The 17772-nt window shown below is 59.8% G+C and overlaps 2 protein-coding genes across 2 annotated transcripts in view; both read left to right on the top strand.

Moving 5' to 3' along the window:
- The window catches only part of LOC119091519 (uncharacterized), a 93806-nt gene extending 83341 nt beyond the window's left edge, over positions 1 to 10465 (top strand). Inside the window, exons 13-20 of the mRNA XM_037214326.1 lie at positions 3441 to 3557; positions 6009 to 6101; positions 7124 to 7315; positions 7902 to 7982; positions 8980 to 9123; positions 9765 to 9884; positions 10154 to 10218; positions 10300 to 10465. Of these exons, the coding sequence (XP_037070221.1) occupies positions 3441 to 3557; positions 6009 to 6101; positions 7124 to 7315; positions 7902 to 7982; positions 8980 to 9123; positions 9765 to 9884; positions 10154 to 10218; positions 10300 to 10465 (978 nt within the window). The remainder of the gene's footprint in view (positions 1 to 3440; positions 3558 to 6008; positions 6102 to 7123; positions 7316 to 7901; positions 7983 to 8979; positions 9124 to 9764; positions 9885 to 10153; positions 10219 to 10299) is intronic.
- A 364-nt stretch (positions 10466 to 10829) lies between these two features.
- LOC119092009 (translation initiation factor IF-2) lies at positions 10830 to 17518 on the top strand. Its single transcript, XM_037214961.1, has 7 exons — positions 10830 to 12618; positions 12912 to 13225; positions 13642 to 14040; positions 14501 to 14680; positions 15020 to 15140; positions 15451 to 15567; positions 16226 to 17518. The coding sequence occupies exons 1-7, from the start codon at positions 11628 to 11630 to the stop codon at positions 16327 to 16329; spliced, it is 2226 nt and encodes a 741-aa protein (XP_037070856.1). The 5' UTR covers positions 10830 to 11627; the 3' UTR covers positions 16330 to 17518.
- The last annotated feature ends 254 nt before the right edge of the window (positions 17519 to 17772 follow it).

Consider the following 17772-nt stretch of genomic DNA (forward strand, 5'->3'; position numbering starts at 1 on the left):
TCGTCGCAGACAGATGGAAAATGAAGTAGAACAGCGGGGACCAGTGGCATGCAGACGCTGGGGCAGTCCTGCAGTGGATAAAGCGATCTGAGATACGGAGACTTTGTGAAAGCTTTTCATGGTGCGTGTTTATACGGGTCCACGCAGATTCGTGTGGCGAAATATGTTTCGGCAAAAGCGCAGTCAGGTGTTTTCGTTCTTTCCAGTGAAGCCTAAAAAGTCGCTAGAAACATAATCGACTGAAGCCGGTCAACGAAGTCGATGCGCCTGTGTACGGCTTCCGCGCCAAAGAGCGTATCGACTTCCACCTCATTTGGCCCGGATCGATGCCGTTTCCAAAACCCTGACGGTTCTGCTATCATGTTTCAGAGGCGCCACTGTCCGACTGCGGTGTGGGTGGTGGAGTGATGTGGTGTCCGTCGTTTTGTCCGCGCTGCCGCGGGTACCGTTGCCTGAAGCCATCAGCGTCCGCCTGTCATCGATGGAAAATTAGATCCGCGAGATGAAAGATGAATTTACAGATCCGCTCACTGATATAGTACGTGTTTTCTCCAGCCGCGAGGAAACACGAAGAAAACGCATTACCTTTACAGCGGTGTTTTGTTATCAAGTGAACGGTACTCGCAGGAGACTGGCTTTTGTCCCGCTCCTCGGCCATCATGATCGCCGTCCGCGTGTTAAACACATTTGTCTCGTCGTACGCCAACTTTATCTCTTCGTTCACAGCTGCCCGCTAACAAATCGTCCATGGGTGTTGTCCTCGTGGTTCGTCAATATATTTATTTGGAAGAACGCTAATGGTCTCACTGTTCATGTCAGCTATGGCCTCTTGCCTGCAGTTTCTACCATATTTCGCGGTAATAAGTCGTTGCTCAGTAAGGTGATACTCATTACTACACATCACTGAGCTCCATTCGTTCTCCAGACGTGTGATCTGTCTAAACCGATGAGAACGGTGGGGTTCCAGGCCCTACCACGCTTGTTGCCAGTGGCTTTGGATCGCTGTTGCCGTCCTCCATGCCGGACAAAAGTGACGCGAGCTGCCGACCTGGGCGCCGCTCGCGCCTGCCCGAACTCTGGCGATGGTGATTAACCCCGGCGATGGCACTTTCCGTCGTGTCCGTTGCTCGACGTCCGACACGTCCCGCTGTGTCCGTTGCTCGACGTCCGACACGTCCCGCTGTGTCCGTTGCTCGACGTCCGACATGTCCTGATATGTCCGACGCTCGACGTCCAACACGTCCCGCTGTGTGCGGCGGTCCCTGTCTGCAGCGTCTCGAGCGTATCAGGCTGTCGCTGCATGAAGCTTTCCCACTGTGTCCGACTGGAGCCATCGTGACACCGCTGTGTGTCCGACTGTCGCAATGCGAGGCTATCTTGCTGCGACCGGCTGTCGCTGTCCGCTCGGCTCGCTGCTACCGGCTGCCACCGCTCGCAAGCTCGCTGTCCCCCCTCCCCCCGCCGGCCGCCTGTCGTCCTGGTAACCCTCATCAGGGCTCATCATCTGTTCGGGAGGCCCCGCCGAACCATCGACTAGCACCGCCGGCGCCGTATGATTACGGTCCGGTCGGCGTGTCCGCGGCGGCACGACCCGGCGTTCGTAGCCGACCTCCGCCGCCACCGGATCACGTGTCGATGCTTTCCTTTACGCCGTGATTAGACACTTGCCACATGTCACGCAGATCGTGCTTGGGGTTCCTCACGCACGTCGTGCGGATCTTGGTTAGTTTCGATGTGACTGGGATGATATAGAGAACTTTGATGTTTGAGATAAGTAAGGATCTGTCTGCGGTATGAAGTCCCGAGGACAAACAGATGAACAGGCTAGAGGTATTTATTGTCGATATAAACTTGTCGATGTCCTTCAACAAGCTTCTCTCATACTGTTGGGCTGCTCATTTGTCGCTAAGAAATGGTGTTCCCTCACATCACGCAGGCCGTGGCTGGTCCTCTGCCGCACGCCACGGTGTCCCTGATTGGGCGTCCGCTCGGCGCGGTCGGTGGCGGTGGCCGCGACTGGGACGTAATTACGCCGAATGGCTGGGTCGTGCCGACCGCCGACCGCGCCTGTGGCGTCCGTCGGCGGCCAGCTCCGAGCGTGCCAGGCACGCCCCCCGGTCAGGTTCGGGTCGGCCCGGCACGGCGGCGGGCCGGTCAGAGGTCGGGCCCGTCGCCAGCAGCCTGGTCTGGGCAGGTCTGACCGGTCTCCCTGAGCCAGGCCTCCGGTCGGAGTCGAAGGATCCACGCTGCGAGCATGCTAAAAACGGTGCTGCCGGGCTGCATTGATAGGCGCTTTACAAGAGGATACGCCACAGGAGTGGGTAAGCGTCTACGCGAAATGAGTCCAGGGGTGACCAGTTGAGATTTCCGGCTCGAAGCCGGCGACTGGGGCCATGACTGACATCGCTTCAGAGACCTGTCAGGTGCGGCCCTCACCTCGGCGCCAACCCTGGGTGTCGGTGCCGCCCCTGGGTGTCGCTGTCGACCCTGGGTGCCGCTGCCGACCCTGGGTGTCGGCGCCGGCCAGCCCGGCCAATCGCCGCTGAGGTATTGATTGCCGGCCTGGACATTTGCCGTGTTGCCCTGCAACGCCGACCGCACCCAGCTGACCCTGCCAACCGCCGACGCCGACCAGTACGGCGCTCCGCGGCTTGGGCTACACCGGCAGAAGTGAGCGACGACGCCTGGACCTTCTGTCGGGTCACCGCTGACGAGAGAGAGGCGTGAGCTGAGAAATGTCGTCCATGAGGGGATGGGAACATCAGAGCAGCACTTAATTCTCCCAGTCGCCCTGCTGGGCGTTTGCTGCGCCTCATAAAATTTTATGGACTTCCTCCGGGCTTCCAAACAGGGCCGGGTCAGGCCATTGGCGGCGCTGATGGGAGTGCTCCGCATCTGGTGATATTATGCAGGACTCAATCCTTACCGTAGTTGCCGGGCGAGTGAGCACCAGATCGTGTCGTTTAAGTCACGTGACGCGCACTGAAGCGTCACGGGCTGCCCACATCTGAACGTCAAGGACATGTGGCGGTCAGCACAGAACGAGTTACGCGTGCTACGCTACTTTTCCTCCACTGCTGCAGCTCAAAATACGCGTGGCTGGTCATCTTGGAATCACAAGCATGAAGCCTTTAGCATGAAGAGCGCTTTGCGCAATATATGTTACATCTTGTCCTAGATTCCCTGTTCAATGGCGGCCATTCGTCTTCATTGTCCACACGCACCAGCCAGTTATGATGATGACGATGTTGATGATGATTGAGTTTTTAGGGCGCGCCGACTTCTGGGGTCATTTTGCGCCCAACCAGTCAGTTGTGTCTGCCTTGTTTACGCTGACCGCGTTGCGTCAGACGATTTCGCCACGCCCCTGACGCGCCCGCTGCCCGCTATCGTAGCCTTCACGACCGTGACCAGACCTGACCTGGCGGCTCTGCCCCCAGGCGTCGCCGCGGGCCGCAGTCGGGGCCGGCTTCATTTCGGACCTGAAGGCCGGTGATCTGCTGGGTCGCAGTAACGAAGAGCTGGTGCTGCTACTGATCCAGCTGCGTCGCCAGAGTGCCGCCATTGCCGCCGCCCAGGAGCGCGCGCGCCACCAGCTGACCGCGGCGGTGAGCGGTTGCCGGCCTGCCGGCCGGGCGGAACGGAGGCACGCGAGCCCCGCAGGGTCGCCTACAGACCTGGCGCCGCCGCGTGTGCCAACCACACGGCTGGATCAGACCCCCGGGCTCCGCGTACGACACGAATGCGTGCAGGACCCTCGCGCAGTGCTGCTGAGATGCACGCGTGAGAACAGGGAACCTGACGCACCCGCAGACGGACGCTCGCAGACACACCCCATGCAGCAGTGATGACTGTGTGCTGTATTGATGCTCCAAGCCCTACTTACTATGAACAAAGGCCCTTCGAGAGGTTTTCTGCTAGACTGCCATTGTCAGCTCCGTGCGTTCCTCCTGAAGTCATCTCCCGTTGGTACCGATGAATAGACAATAGACCTACGGTTCAGTGTGCTGGGACTCAAATTACAATACGACCGATGGCAGACAATTCGCCCGTTACGCTGGAGCCCCGACATGAACGTGGGAGCCATGCCTCGGAAATGGGGACCCGCGTCAGAGGAATAACGGCGCTTAGTTCGCCTCCCGGAGACGCGAAACTGTACCGAACAAAGGGACTATCAGACGAACTTAGCGCGCTCCTAACCTCTGAAAATACTTGATTCCACGGGAGGGCAGTGCCTGGTTGGTGGCTAGGCCAGTTGAGGGGACAACACGGCTGACGACGCGTCCTGAGAACCCACCACGACTCTGCTGTTCGTAGGAAACTGAGGTTTTCCTACTTTAAAGTGAGTTTATAGCCGATTTTGACTACTTCTTTATAGTCGACTCTCATAGGGTCAATGCTAAATTTTCAGAAAATCGGGACTCAGCCTCTGTCCCTGGTTTCCGCGCCCCTGCCACTGTCACTTCCGCTGGCATGCGCTGTCTGCCCATGTGTCTCACATGCCTCAATGCTGACAAGCCTGCCTCCCTGACCTGTACCGGACCGTGCGTCCCCCACGCGGAAGGGCGGTCGGCCTATGGACCGCGACCCTCGTCGCCGTGCAAACCCGGACCGAACCCACAGCCCTTCTATTCAGTGGCTGCTGTGCGAGCCACGCGGCCGCGTCGCCGGAGGGCTGCGTGCCAAGCCTTTGATGGTTGCTGCTCGAACGTGTTGCTTTCGCCCGTCAACAAAAATCCACTTTGCGTTGATGCATTTGCTGTCATTTTATATCAGCACTGTCCTTGGCGCATGCAGCGGTTGATTCACTGGAAATGTGGCACACATCGGTTAAGTCACTGAGGATGTGGCGTTCGTCGATGACCCTTGACGAACCAATTCAACTCACGTGGTGCTGATAAAATTATCAGTAGCGGGGCCGTGCCATCGGTCGGTAAACTAACGGCATCATGCCCGTGTCCTGCGTCATGGAAAGCTGCGCGCAGCTGATCAGTGTATTTGGTATAAAACCGTTACTTGATTTTGGTCGGTCTCCGAACTTCGCCTGACGTCATTGCACTATATACCCCTGGCCCCCTGGCTTTGTTTCTCACGGGAACGTGGTCAGTGTGTGTGCCCGGATGTCATTGCCGAAACAGCGACAGCGCCTCGTGTCGTCGCAACCAGGCAGCAACGCGGGGGAGGGGGCGCATTCCATGGCGTATCGATTCACCATTCAGCCGACCCTGTTTGTCGCACGCAAACAACTTCATGCCATCGCACAATGGAGGACGCTGTGTACCAAGCGGTTCTAGTACAGTGTCGTCCTGAGCCCCGCAGCGCGCCTCCACGGTAGCTGACCATTAGTGATCGGGCGGCATGGCAAGGTCGGTGCAGAAAATCAATGGTCACCCTGGAAGAACACTGAAAGAAACCTCGTGTCCTGTGCATTACGCAACACCATTAAACAGCATTCCCGCCGTGACGCAATCTACAGCCACAGCTGCCGTACCACTGCGCACACCGCGAGTTGCTGTCGGGTTGACGGTCATTGTTTGCCTGTTCTATGGACATTCCCCGACACCGCAGCGATCCGCAGCAGCCAGCCAGGCAACGGCAGTATCGACGCCCGCCGATTCACGTGTCCCACAATGCCGCCGTCCGGCCGGCCTACTGCACGCGCTCTGGTAGGAACTGCGGACACCTGCTCCTGACACAACATGCCGCCGACGCCTGACACAACATGCCGCCGGTCACCGACACAACATGCCGCCGGTCCTGACACCACGTTCATCTGCCCCCCGACAGACCATTCCTGAGTCCATATTCCACTTCCCCACGCCACATTCCACTACCCCCTGACAGCGCACGCCGCCAGCCGTGCTCCTATTGTCAGGCGGGGGCTGCAGCGGCCGGCGGCGCCGGTCGGGCGCGGCACGCCCGCCACAGGCGCCACCGGCACGCGTCACTCGGCCCAGCACACCGCCACCGCCGGCCCAGCTCTGACGCGGCGCCCCGTCTGTCTGCAGCTGGCCGGCCAGCAGACGGAGTCGCTACAGAGCGACGCCGCGCTCCAACACGTGGAGAGACTGCGCGCGCAAGTCAAGGAGCTGGACAAACAGGTACGGGTGGCCGACCGGCAGCGGGTGCTGTGTGACGGCCCGCTGGAAGTGCATTGGAGCGGCCATCGGCGCCGGGCGGAACGTTGGGGCAGTGTAAGGTATCGCTCTACGTCCTTTTTCGTCGAGCGAGTGGCGTTCCCTTGTGTTGAGCATTTGCTTTGGTCGAAACCTAGCAGCATACATGCCACGGGAGCATCGCTTTAAGTGTTTGGATCGCGCGATTATTTCTCCAGCACGATGCAGTGTGAGTTTAGTGTATATTGTACCATGCGCTTGCCTGACATGAGAGATTTTCAAGCATTCTTCTGTACAAGCTGGTATCTGCAAGTGTACTTGAAAAGCGTCGCATTTATGGTTGCCGCTGTCATGAGTTTACGGGACGTTATTTTCTCCATAACACGTTTTACCGGTTTCTCCATTGATAAAGTGGAAAGAAGCTCGTGTCCTGGTGGATGGAACCCTAAAGATTATGTGCTCTATCCCACAAGCCCATCAACTAGGAATTCGTTTAACGTCCTATTCTGGCTCGACCTCTCGCCATTGAACTCCCTGCTGACTGGCAGCAGGGACAAGTTTCAGTTAGGTTTCCTTTTAAACCACTCGACTTCCGTGCTTTCGGAGATGATGATGGGGAAGCGTATTGATCAGGCTGATTTAATCAGAAACGGACCTCTGGCCAAATTGAACTCAGGCATGAAGAAGCTGCTGTAAAAGGCTCGATGTGGCAGCCTCGCATTGGATAAAATGGCGTCCATCTTGTTGTAAGCACGCCGCGAGATTAAAATGTCCAGCTGGCCATAACCCGGTGTTGTCGAATGTTCAGACGTTCGCGCTAATGTGATGGTGATGATGTGAATTTGCGCTAATAATGATGTGACGTCCAGCTAGCCATAACCCGGTGGTGTCGAATGTTCAGACGTTCGCGCTAATGTTATGGTTCCCGTACAAAGCCTCTGCTGCCGGCCGGGCGATGCGATTCAGCACGCTTTGTCTGACGTTCTATGACCTGACGTGATCGGCAGCACGAGCTGACGCGGCCGCTCATCAGCCTGGTGGACAACATGCTGAAGCTGTCGTCGCTGTACGAGACCCCGCCGGACGGGCCGTCGCTGCAGGAGCGGCGCCGCTTCTCCCAACGCGTGGAAGAGCGGCGCATGCAGCGCGAGGAGCAGCGCCACTGGCAGGCGCTCGCCGGTGACCAGTTCAATGTGCAGGTACGGCAGAATGTTCCGGGCCAGGGCGCCCGGCGCTCGCTGCTGTGGCCGTGTGTCGTGCTCGGCTTCCAGCGCGCTTCGCCCGCTCCAAGTGAATTTTGTCCCGGTGAAAGTGAACGGTCCCATCCAATACTCATCTGATTCAGCTGAACCGGATATTTCCTCCGGGAAGTCCCCTCCCCCCCCCCCCCCTCCCCCGGCCGAGTTTCGTTCAGACCGGAGCGACCCGCGCCTGGATTTCCGCCAGACTCGTTCCACTCGTAGCATGCGTCGTCACACTCAAACCGAGCTGGCCTTACTATAAGCAAAGCTCACTCTATCCCTAGCAAACTGCGCTTTTCCGAACGAGCTTTCTGGACCCACTTCGACCGAAGCTCACTCCGCTCCCGCCGAAGCTCACTCCGCTCCCGTCGAAGCTCACTTCCGCTCCGAGCAAAGCTCACTCCACTCTGAGCGTAGCTCGCTCCGCTCCGAGCAAAGCTCACTCCTGCTCCGAGCAAAGATCACTCCGCTCCCGCCGAAGCTCACTTCGCTCCGAGCGAACAGCGCGCCGGGGGCGGCGTTTCAGGCAGCGCACTATTTGCAGGCGCGCGTAGATCAGCTGTTCGCTCTGGACCAGCTACTGAACCGACAGGCGGCCGAGATCCAGCGTCTGCGCGCTGACAAGGTCGGGACTGATGGTCGTCGCGCTTGCTTGGCGCACTGGCGAAGGCGGCGGCTTTTGCACTGGCGGCGGCCGGGCGCGGGACTGACGCTTGCTGCAGCGGGCACGGCTGCTGACGTCACTAATTGCAGGTGGCGCCACGGATCGGCTGGAGGTTGGCGGCGGCAGCGGGAGCGAAGGTCACGTGGCCATGGCTGGTCCGTTGCTGGGTAGTGATTTGAAGTATGTGTGTGGATTGACTGGTGTGAGGGAGTGAGTGACGAGGAATTGTGTCCTGACGGATTGTGCCGCCACATGCTTGAGCTTCTCCCAGGGGTGTAGTTTCACAAAATCAGTCGATGGGGGGGGGGGGGGGGGAGGAGACCGAACAACAAAAAAACGCTGAACCTTCTCCAAAAAATGAACAAATGCGTTTCTTTCCGGATTTCGACAGATTTCTTCGTGCAGTTGAGGACTGCCCCCTCCTCCACAAATTGCATAGGAAACTACATCCCTAGGTCTGTCTAACGCACTAACAACGCGTTCCGCGATGATCATCCTGCTACCTGTTGCACATAGCCGTCCTTAATAGTTCTGCTATGAACTTGCACTGGTCCGACATACAAAACATTTGCTATCGTAATAATTGCACATAGTGCATCGGCTGCGCCATAATCAAACCAAAATTGTTGCCGGTATTCGGAACGCAAACGTCACGACCCAACACAGTCTATTCCTACGAGTACAGCATGATCATATGAGCTGCTGTGTTATGAGGTGCCGATGTTCACCAAACCCTCGGTCTTCACAGCAAGCCACATAGGGGATCCCGGCACATTTCGTTCCGCACTGTGCCACCAATCAACTCCGTAACATCTACATTGATCTGTTTTCATCGGTCTGACTACAATGCTGAATCAAATTTGACTTGATCTTCTGAGCTCGTCTGACTCTTGACCTGGTCGGCCGGCCTCCGCTGACCTCTGACCTCGGCTGACCTTCTGATGACCTCCGACCCTAGGAGCGGCTGGAGCGTCGGATCGAAACCACTCGTCAGGAGGCCGGCCGGGCGCCGCTGCGCGACTCCGAGCGCCTGCTGTTGCAGCAGCGCGCGCTCCAGCAGGAGCTGGGCCGCGTCCGTGCCGCCCTCAGTTCCAGCGCCAAGGTGGGCGATGTGACGTCACAGCTCAGCTGGCGGCCTCTGCCGGGGTCGCGCTGAGAGATGTTCGTCATACCCGTGCATGGGATTCATTACACTGATTTCATTTGTTGGGCGTTGCGCTTGCTAGCTGCGCACTGGCGGAGGCGGCAGCCTTGTACCGGCGCGCTTCGCCTCTGTCGGCGGCGGCTCTGCTTCTGCCGGCTCTTCCCTTTTGTGCCACATCTGTTGACGGCGAGATGTCAACAGGATCATGTTGGGATCCAGCCGCATGGATGATCGGCTCACCGACGGAGAGGGGGCTGTCCCTGAAACACAGCAGCCTATCCGCACCTGCGAGCGACTTGATGACCTAAAGATGTCATGGAAACACTCAGAGAGACGTTCCGGGGTCTTAAGTCCCGAGTAAGAGTTCAACGAAAGCATTATTGTCGCTTGTGGCTTTTATCGATAAGACTCCCGCCAAGACGAATTTTATATTTTGTCAAAGCTTTTACATGGAAATTTTCCTAGCGATTCTGCCCCCCCCCCCCCCCGCCCACACGCACCACCGTGACCTTTCGGGTCTACGCTGGAGGGAGCGGGGCATGACAACCCTTCCGCCCTCTTGGCTGGAATGTATTGAGCAGCGTCCGCCCCGCCCTCAGAGCCTGGAGGACACGGCGGCGGAGAACGGCCGGCTGGAGCGAGAGATGATGATGTTGCGTCAGCGCCTCCAGACAGCCATGCAGGAAAACAGCGGAGGCGAGACCGCCCGCGGCCAGGAGGTGCGCTGCTCTCTGTCGTGTGCTGTGAGCTGCGGCGCTTGTAAAATGGTCACTACGTGGCAGCTGACCGGGATCAGCCAGGCTTGAGTTTGGCGACGTAGCCAGTCGGTCGATCATCTTCGCCTGTCTGTTTTGTGTTTGGTCTGCGTGGCTGACAGGCTGCATGTAAGTGCCATGTCGCGACAAGGGACTCCACATTTCAATCTTCTGCCTGGCTGCCGGCAAGCTCCTGTGCTCCAGCTCTGACGGGCTGTGCCGCGATTGTCCAGGTGCGCGCGCTGGAGGGCGAGCTGCGGCGCGTGCAGGGCCTGATCGACGAGCTGAGTCAGAAGCGGCGAGAGCTGAGCCGCCAGGTGGCGGCGCTGACCCAGCCGCAGCCGGCCGACCCGGCCGCCCGTCGCCGTCACCACCACAGCTGGATCGAGACCGACCTCGACTCGATGGTCACGGTGGCTGGCGGGCGCGCCGGCGCCTTCGACAAGGACACACCGCTATTCGTCAACACCTTCTACGACCAACAGGTGCGGGAAAGTGGTGCTCTCGCAGTTGGGTGGCTGACAGGACCACCCACTACCGTGTAAACAACACCACATTTCTGCTCCCACCGCATTCCCACCCCACTCCGATTTTATAGGACCTCTTAGCTGCAATGTTGTCTCTTTTCAGTCGATGCGTTTATGGATGACGTGGGTGAAAGGAATGACTTCGTACACAAGCTCCGAAGTTTATCTTAATCCGTGGCCTCGCCTGTCACGTCTCACCGTCGGTCTCGATGTCCGGTCCAATTGTTCCGGGCGTGAACCGTTCATTCCTGACAGCTGGTGTCTGTTGCAGCCGCTGGCCGGCTCCACGCGGGGCCGCGAGGCGCCACCGCCGCCGGCGCCGGCGCCGGCCGGCCACCACACCCTGCCAGCGGCGCGCGGCGGCGGTCAGGAGCGCCGCCGACACGCGTCGGGACCGGCGCGGGAGCCGTCGCCGCCGCCGACCGGCGCCGACGACCCGGGCCGTGAGGACAAGGTGTCACTCGACAGCGGTCTCAACAGCTCGTCGCCGACGGACAACAGCCACCAGTCGCTGGTGCGCGAGCCGGCGGCCGACCTGCGCACCCTCTGGCCGGACGCTGCCCCCGCCGCCGGCCCGGCCAGTATCCAGCGCTGGCCGTCGAGCCAGTTCGGGCCGCGGGGCGGACAGGGCGCGCCGGGCGAGTACCCGGCCGGCGGCGTCAGGACCGGGGAGTACGGCGGCGGCCCGGCCGGCCAGCCGGTGCAGACGCATACCAAGGAGTACCATCGCGTTGGCCAGCCGCAGGGCGCCGAGCACAAGGGCAGTCTCGCCCTGAGCAGGGAGCGACAGCACGGCCAGGTTCGACACGGCGAGCAGCACGGCTGGCAGGACCAGGCGGCGGAGCAGCAGAAGGCGTGGACGTGCAACAGCGAGATACGCCAGACAGGTGCCAAGGAATATCAGATCAGCCAGCCGAAGGCCGGTGGATATCAAGATTATCACATTCGAGCTGGCGAGCATCATGGCGGCCACTCGCGGTCCAGGGAGCATTTCGCCCACCACTCGCGGGGCACCGAGCGGCCTGCCAGCCGCGGGCAGCCACGAGGCGACTACCAGGACATTAGACAGCCCGCAGCGGTCAGCTCGACCAACCCGCACCGAACCGCGGCCCAGGAGACCGTGCACGCCCATCAGCAAAGCTGGGCGCCGCCCCTCGGCGACGAGCCGCGGCTGCGCTCCATGCAGCCCAGCCACCCCGGGTACGGCCTAGATCGGTCGGCCGCGACCGGCGCCAGTGGACCGCGTGCGCCACACTCAGCGCAGGAATGGCAGCCGCGCCCGCCGCCGCCGCCAGAGACTCATCAGCGGCATGCACCGGCGGGGAGGGGCTACAGCGACCGGCATGGGCCTGCAGACGCGCGGCACGGTCCCCCGCTGTCCGGCGACCGCCAGCAGGCACTTCGTCCCGGCGATCAGCAGCCAAACCGTCGCCTCTACGGACAGGAGCAGGGATTTAGACCACCGAGCGAGCAGCAACAGCAGTTTCACGCAGCCGAGCAGCAGCAGAAATTTCGCCCCAGTGAAGCAGAGCAAGGATTTCACCCCGATGAGCCAGAGCAGAGGTTTTTCCTCGGCGAACAACAGCAGTGGGTTTTTCGTCATGGCCAGCAGCAGCATGTGTTTCGACCTGGTGAACAGCAGCATGGATTTCGCCCCAACGAGCATAAGACAGACTACCCTCCCAGCGAGCCACAGCAGGGGTTTCGACCACCGTCCGGAGGGCAAGGGTTTCGTGTACCGACGGACGAGCACAGGCCGGGGTTCGGCGCGGCCGGCGGCGACCAGCAGTCTCTCTTCCACACCCCGGCTGGTAGAGCGCAGTCTGAGGTCCAGCCCGGCCTGCACGATCCTCGGGCCGGTCGCGTGCCGCTCGCCCACGAACACCCGGCGCTCCACGCCTCCGACTTGGCCGGCGTGCCCCAGCCTACCGGCGGACCGCCCCGCTCAGGCGGACCCGACGGGCGTCATATGGCCGGCGCCCCTCAGGACGTTAACGGTTCCCAGCGGCCAGGCCGGCCGCACGAGTACATGAACGTGACTCCGATGGACGGCGGTCAAGCGCGTGTGAGCCAGCTCGAATGCGTCGAGGCCGGCTCTGCTGACCTGCACAGCAGCGGGGACGAGCCGCAGGAGCTGTCAGAGGCCGACGAGAGGATACAACGGTTCTACGGTGAGAACCCGTGGTCATAAGTGGTCTTTGTTGGGACGTCCGGGCGTCAGACCATAACTGAAGTCAGTTTATGGTGTTTGCTCGTTTTGCTGCACGGATCTTAGCCTTTAGAAAATATTGTTATTATCTATATTTAAAGATCCGAACAATTCAGCGTGCAGTGTGATCATGGTGACGTAAACTCAGTGGCGACGTATGATGCAGTCCAGGCAAATACTCATTGCGCTGCGTCTATATTGTTAAGGATTCGCGATCGGGACTGGTGCACCTATGCCGATTTTATTCTGTTCCAGGCATCATTCCCAAAGAAAAGACACTAGAAATTAAAGCTGTTCGTATCGTCAAACGAGAATCTCAGCTGCGTCAAAAGGACAAAACGCGTCGTCCCATGGACGAAACCGACCTGACATCTGTCGGCGAAAGTGATAGCCTAGAGTGCGAGACCGAATCACCAGACAACATCATCGAGAGCGACGCCGTGCTCTCGCAGTTCCGGCGCGCTCTGTCCCTGCCCCGAGGATATGACCGCAGGTCGAAAACTCAGTCAGACGCCATCAGCCGAATTCCCAACTTCAGGCACCACATGCTGAAGCGTCTGGTGGACCGGGTGAGTGGAACGCGTGAGCATGTCTAGCTGTGTTGACGCGGCAATGCTGCCTGCCGTGTTTGTAATGGATCGCTGCACGGCTTTCTCGTCGGCTGTGTTTATGTGTCGTAGATATTCGTGGCCCTTCACTGAATGCTCACGTGCACTTTATACCCTCGCAGCTCAGCGTTGTGCTGCCTTGAGTCGTAGTAGCCGGTGTTGCTGCTCTGCTGGTTACGACATTGCACGCCATGTATTATCTGAGCCAGAATGCTCATGACACGTCGCAAGCAATGTCGTAGCCTCGAGCGACACTGTAGACCTGCGACCTCAGTGTTTCGTGGTTTCGTGGTTTCGTGACCGCCAGCCCGTGGTTTGTGCCCCGTGCGGGCCCGCGCGTGCCTGAGCTCCCGTTGACGGCCTGTTCCCGGCACCAGTCTCCTTCGCATGACCGGCTGACTGCACACGAACGGCTCTTCGGCTCCAACCCGAGCTTGCACGAGCCAGACGCCAAGGGCACCGACCCAGATCCGGCCGGACCCGGCTCGAAGTCGACCGGATCCGATCCGAAGACGGCCGGATCCGACGGGAAGACGACCAGCCCGGACCCGAAGACGGCCAGTCAGGATCCGAAGATAGCTGGTCCGGACGCGAAGGGCCGCGGCGTCGACCTGCCACTCTCGCCCGTCTTCAAGTCGGACGCGGCGCGCCGCATCGTAGAGGAGTTGCAAGATCCGGAGCAGTACCGGCGCGCGCGGCCGCGACCCAAACGGCGGCACTTTACCATCTCCAGCAGCAGACCGGTGGCGCACGAGGCGGCGCCGCCCCAGAAGCTGGTAGGACCTCCCGTCGACACCCCAACATCCGCCACGGCTGGACGCATGGGTGCTTCCTTAGTGGGCTACCTGGCTGTTGTGTGTGTGTGTTTTTTTTTTTTTTGCTTGCAATCTGGGTCGTAGGTGTGATTGGTATGCGTGGCTGCGAAGCATAATAACTGTATGCAAAGTTGTAGTTTTTAAGGCAAAAAAACATTCCTTGCGAACTCTGTTTCTTTTTTGGTACGTTTTCAACGTAGTAACAGGATTTTGGTTGACCTTTGCGCCCACTTATTGTCTTCTCATAACCCGGTGTGATGGGTCTTATTGTCCTCCATCCATAGCAGGTCTCTTCAACCTGCCTGTCTGCTCGCTCCATTCACCTTGAGCCTCCCAGGCTCTCCGATGTTCTCTGTTCTGACGTGACGTCTCCCCGCTCTGCCGTCACCGCCGCCCATTCTGACGCCGCTTTGCCGCGCAGTACGGCCGCTCGGCGGACGACATGGATATGGACCGGGCGCTAGGCTCAGCCGGCAGCGCACCGGACGTTGTCAAGTCGTCCCTGACGCGCACCGATCTGCGCTACGACGCCGACACGATCGACACACTGCTCGGGGCGCCGCAGAAGATCCACATCCCCGAGCGCTACGTGCCCGAGCTGGTGAGGCCGGTGGGGGTCGGAGCTGGGCTGGGGAAACGAGCGGCGACCCAAGGCAGCGGCTGGAGATGGAGGCGTCACGTCTCCTCGTGGCGCTCACGTCGTCACTTATTATTATTTTTGCACTCAGGACTTGTTTTTATCAGATCACACATTTTATACCATAAACTAGAACTTGCGAAACTTTGGCACGGCAACGAATTGAGCCGCCATGACAAAATCCATGCTTTTGCATTACCACGCTTTCATGGATGGTGGTGTGCCGTCTGAAAGTTTCGAGACCCAGCACTGTGTTCGGGCGTCTCACGGCGTTGTGACGGTGGCGGTTGTCATCGACTCCAGGAGGTTGAACCACTGTCTGCCGAGGAGCGTCTCCAGAGGAGCAGGAAGGCCGCCTCCATCAGGAGGATGCTGACTCAGAGTTCTGGCTTCCTGGACACTATCGGCACGGTCAGCACGACCGGTAAGGGCGTGGGACTGCTGGTACGCTCGGACCGGACGTCTGCCTGTCTGTCCACGCGTTCTGCTGTAGCGCGCACCGACCGGAGTGCTTAAGTCAGAGATGGCATACTTTGAGATACTCGGATGCTTCATCGCAGGGGAATATTTAGTGAGTGATGTTACTTTGCAGTAGCAGTGACGGACGCCCCGGGCTCTCGGGTTCATCGGGCGTTTCCACTTGTCTGCTGCCCCGCACATCTCGTCCAGCGTGTGCACATCCCCCTTCCTCCTGGTCGTGACGTCCCTTCTGACGGCCACATCCGCGCCGCCAGACCACGGGAGCTCGCCGCGCGGCTCGGTAGTCACCGAGAAGCTGCAGCGGGCGCACATCCTGCAGCTTAACGAGATCCTGGCACGCCAGGTCACGGAGAAGAGCAAGCGGGTGGCCGGTGAGTGGCCGCCCCTCTGCATGCGGGGGAAACCTGCCCGACACCGCCGAGGGCGGGGCGGGGCTGCATGTCGCCGCGCACCGACCGCAGCACGACTCACGCGGTCGCGCCAATCACGCCTCACGCCGTCCAGTCCCGCACGCCGTCGTGTTCGCCGTGCTGACGCCAACCGTAGCGTAGTGGCGGCGGCCACGGTCCGCTCGCACCGCCCACCGCCGGCCCGAGGCCTGCTTCTGTCTCAGTGTGACGTTGGCAGCATGCGGCTGGCCACCAGCAGTCGGCTTTACGCACGCCTCGTCTGTTGCAGTGTCGACGTCCGTGCACTGAGGGCGCCACGGCACCGCAGGTACGTGCTGTCGGGGCCGCGCAGCCGCCGCGGCATGAGATCAAACCGGCACTCGGCTGACAGACCGGGCCCGCTCGGTAAAAACTGCACGCAGCTTTGATGCCATGTTTTGCTAGTCGTTTGCGTTTTTCTGCTTTATTTGTTTGAAGGGCATTTAATATTTTATGTTACATTGACGTGAAATACATTTGTCGTAAAAACAGCTAGTCCCAAGTCCCAAAATACTACCGCAGCTTCCCCGCACGTTTTCCTCCACCCTTGCGTTACCCAGTTGGTGCTAGGCTGGTGGTGAGAGCCTGCTGGTTGTTGCAGTGGAAGCGCTGGCTACAATGGAGCGTCCGCGGTTGGTGAAGGACAACGACTCGCCGCCGCCGCCGTTGCCGGTCACCCAGCAGCGAGAGAGCCTTCTCACCTAATCGCGCGCTGGGACTCATGTCAAACAATGCGTGTCGGCCGAAGCGTGGACCGGCTGGAGACCAGCTGCACTGGGCTTCCGCCCGGCGGCTGGACACCAGCTGCGCCAGGTTGCCGCCCGGTAGCTGAACACCAACTGCGCCAGGTTGCCGCCCGGTGGCTGGATACCAGCTGCGCCAGGTTGCCGCCCGATGGCTGGACACCAACTGCGCCAGGTTGCCGCCCGGTGGCTGGACACCAGCTGCGCCAGGTTGCCGCCCGGTGGCTGGACACCAACTGTACCAGGCTTTCGCCCGGTGGCTGGAAACCAGCTGCGCCAGGTTGCCGCTCGGTAGCTGGACACCAGCTGCACCAGGCTTCCACCCAGCGGCTGGACACCAGGCTCCCGCCCGTCTGCGTGCAAACGGCACCAGCTTGACAGGTGTCCGGGCAGCTCTGGTATCTCTGGCCAGCGGACCGCACCCTCGCCCTTGCTTTTTCATCATAGGCCTGACGTTTCACCACCGGCTCGCGAGTGCCGGCCTCTCACTTGTTATGCGGCTCAGCGCTGGATAAGCTCTTGTTCAGCGCTCAAGCTCAAGCTCTCTTGTGCGCCACGCAGACGAGCGCGCTCTGCAGACGTTGCTGCCGGCATCCACTGACCCGTGCCCAGCGGCGGCCATATTCCTATCGGCCGCAGCGCTGTGTTGTCCGCTCACTCCGCTGATAGTGCTCACATTCCCCGCGGAGGGCGCTCATGCGCTCGTGTCTGGACTCGCGCGCGCGCGCTGCCGCCGCTGTGATACGCGTGGATGCGCGCACCTCCCTGTTGTGTAGAATCTCGGCGGCCGGCGCGCCGCTGTTCAGGTCTTCTGGTCTATGCAAGTCTTCCGAGGCGAAGACGGCCTTGTGCTCTCCCTACCCCCGCCGAAGGTTTGTTTGTTTGTTTCACTGTCGGCACAGTTTGTGCTAGGGTCGGCGGCGATTGGCTCGTCTTATTTCGCGGAGGGTTTTGTAATGGCGGGGTGGATGATGGGAGTGGTGTTAGATGTGTTTCACCCAATCACTGTGTCAAATTATTTTGTGCTTGTACAAACTAGAAGGTGTACAGTTATCGTTAACTGACGGCTTTTGCAGCCATTTCAGCACATTCTCATTGTTTATGCCATATAGCTATTACCAGCCCTGTTCAATACAGTATGTCAGCTATTACTATTGTTTCTGGCTTCATTATAATGTTGCGTGCTGCAAGATGGCAGAACGGCACACAGGTTCAGGGGTAAAAAATATTCTGCTTTGCCGGATATGATCGGTGAGGCTGGTGTCGATTCGGCGAGTTCGGCGGGGAATACGGGGAACGGGGAAAGTGGGCGGAAAGGTAAGAAGCGGGGAGAGAAGAAAGGAAAAAGGTGGCGTAGGGGACAGGGAAACTCCAAGCACCAAAGTTATAAATGTTCCAGTTCATA

This window comes from Pollicipes pollicipes, unplaced genomic scaffold (genome assembly GCF_011947565.3).
Source record: "Pollicipes pollicipes isolate AB1234 unplaced genomic scaffold, Ppol_2.1 Scaffold_3447;HRSCAF=4054_pilon_pilon_pilon, whole genome shotgun sequence".
Taxonomy (NCBI): Eukaryota; Metazoa; Arthropoda; class Thecostraca; order Pollicipedomorpha; family Pollicipedidae; genus Pollicipes; species Pollicipes pollicipes.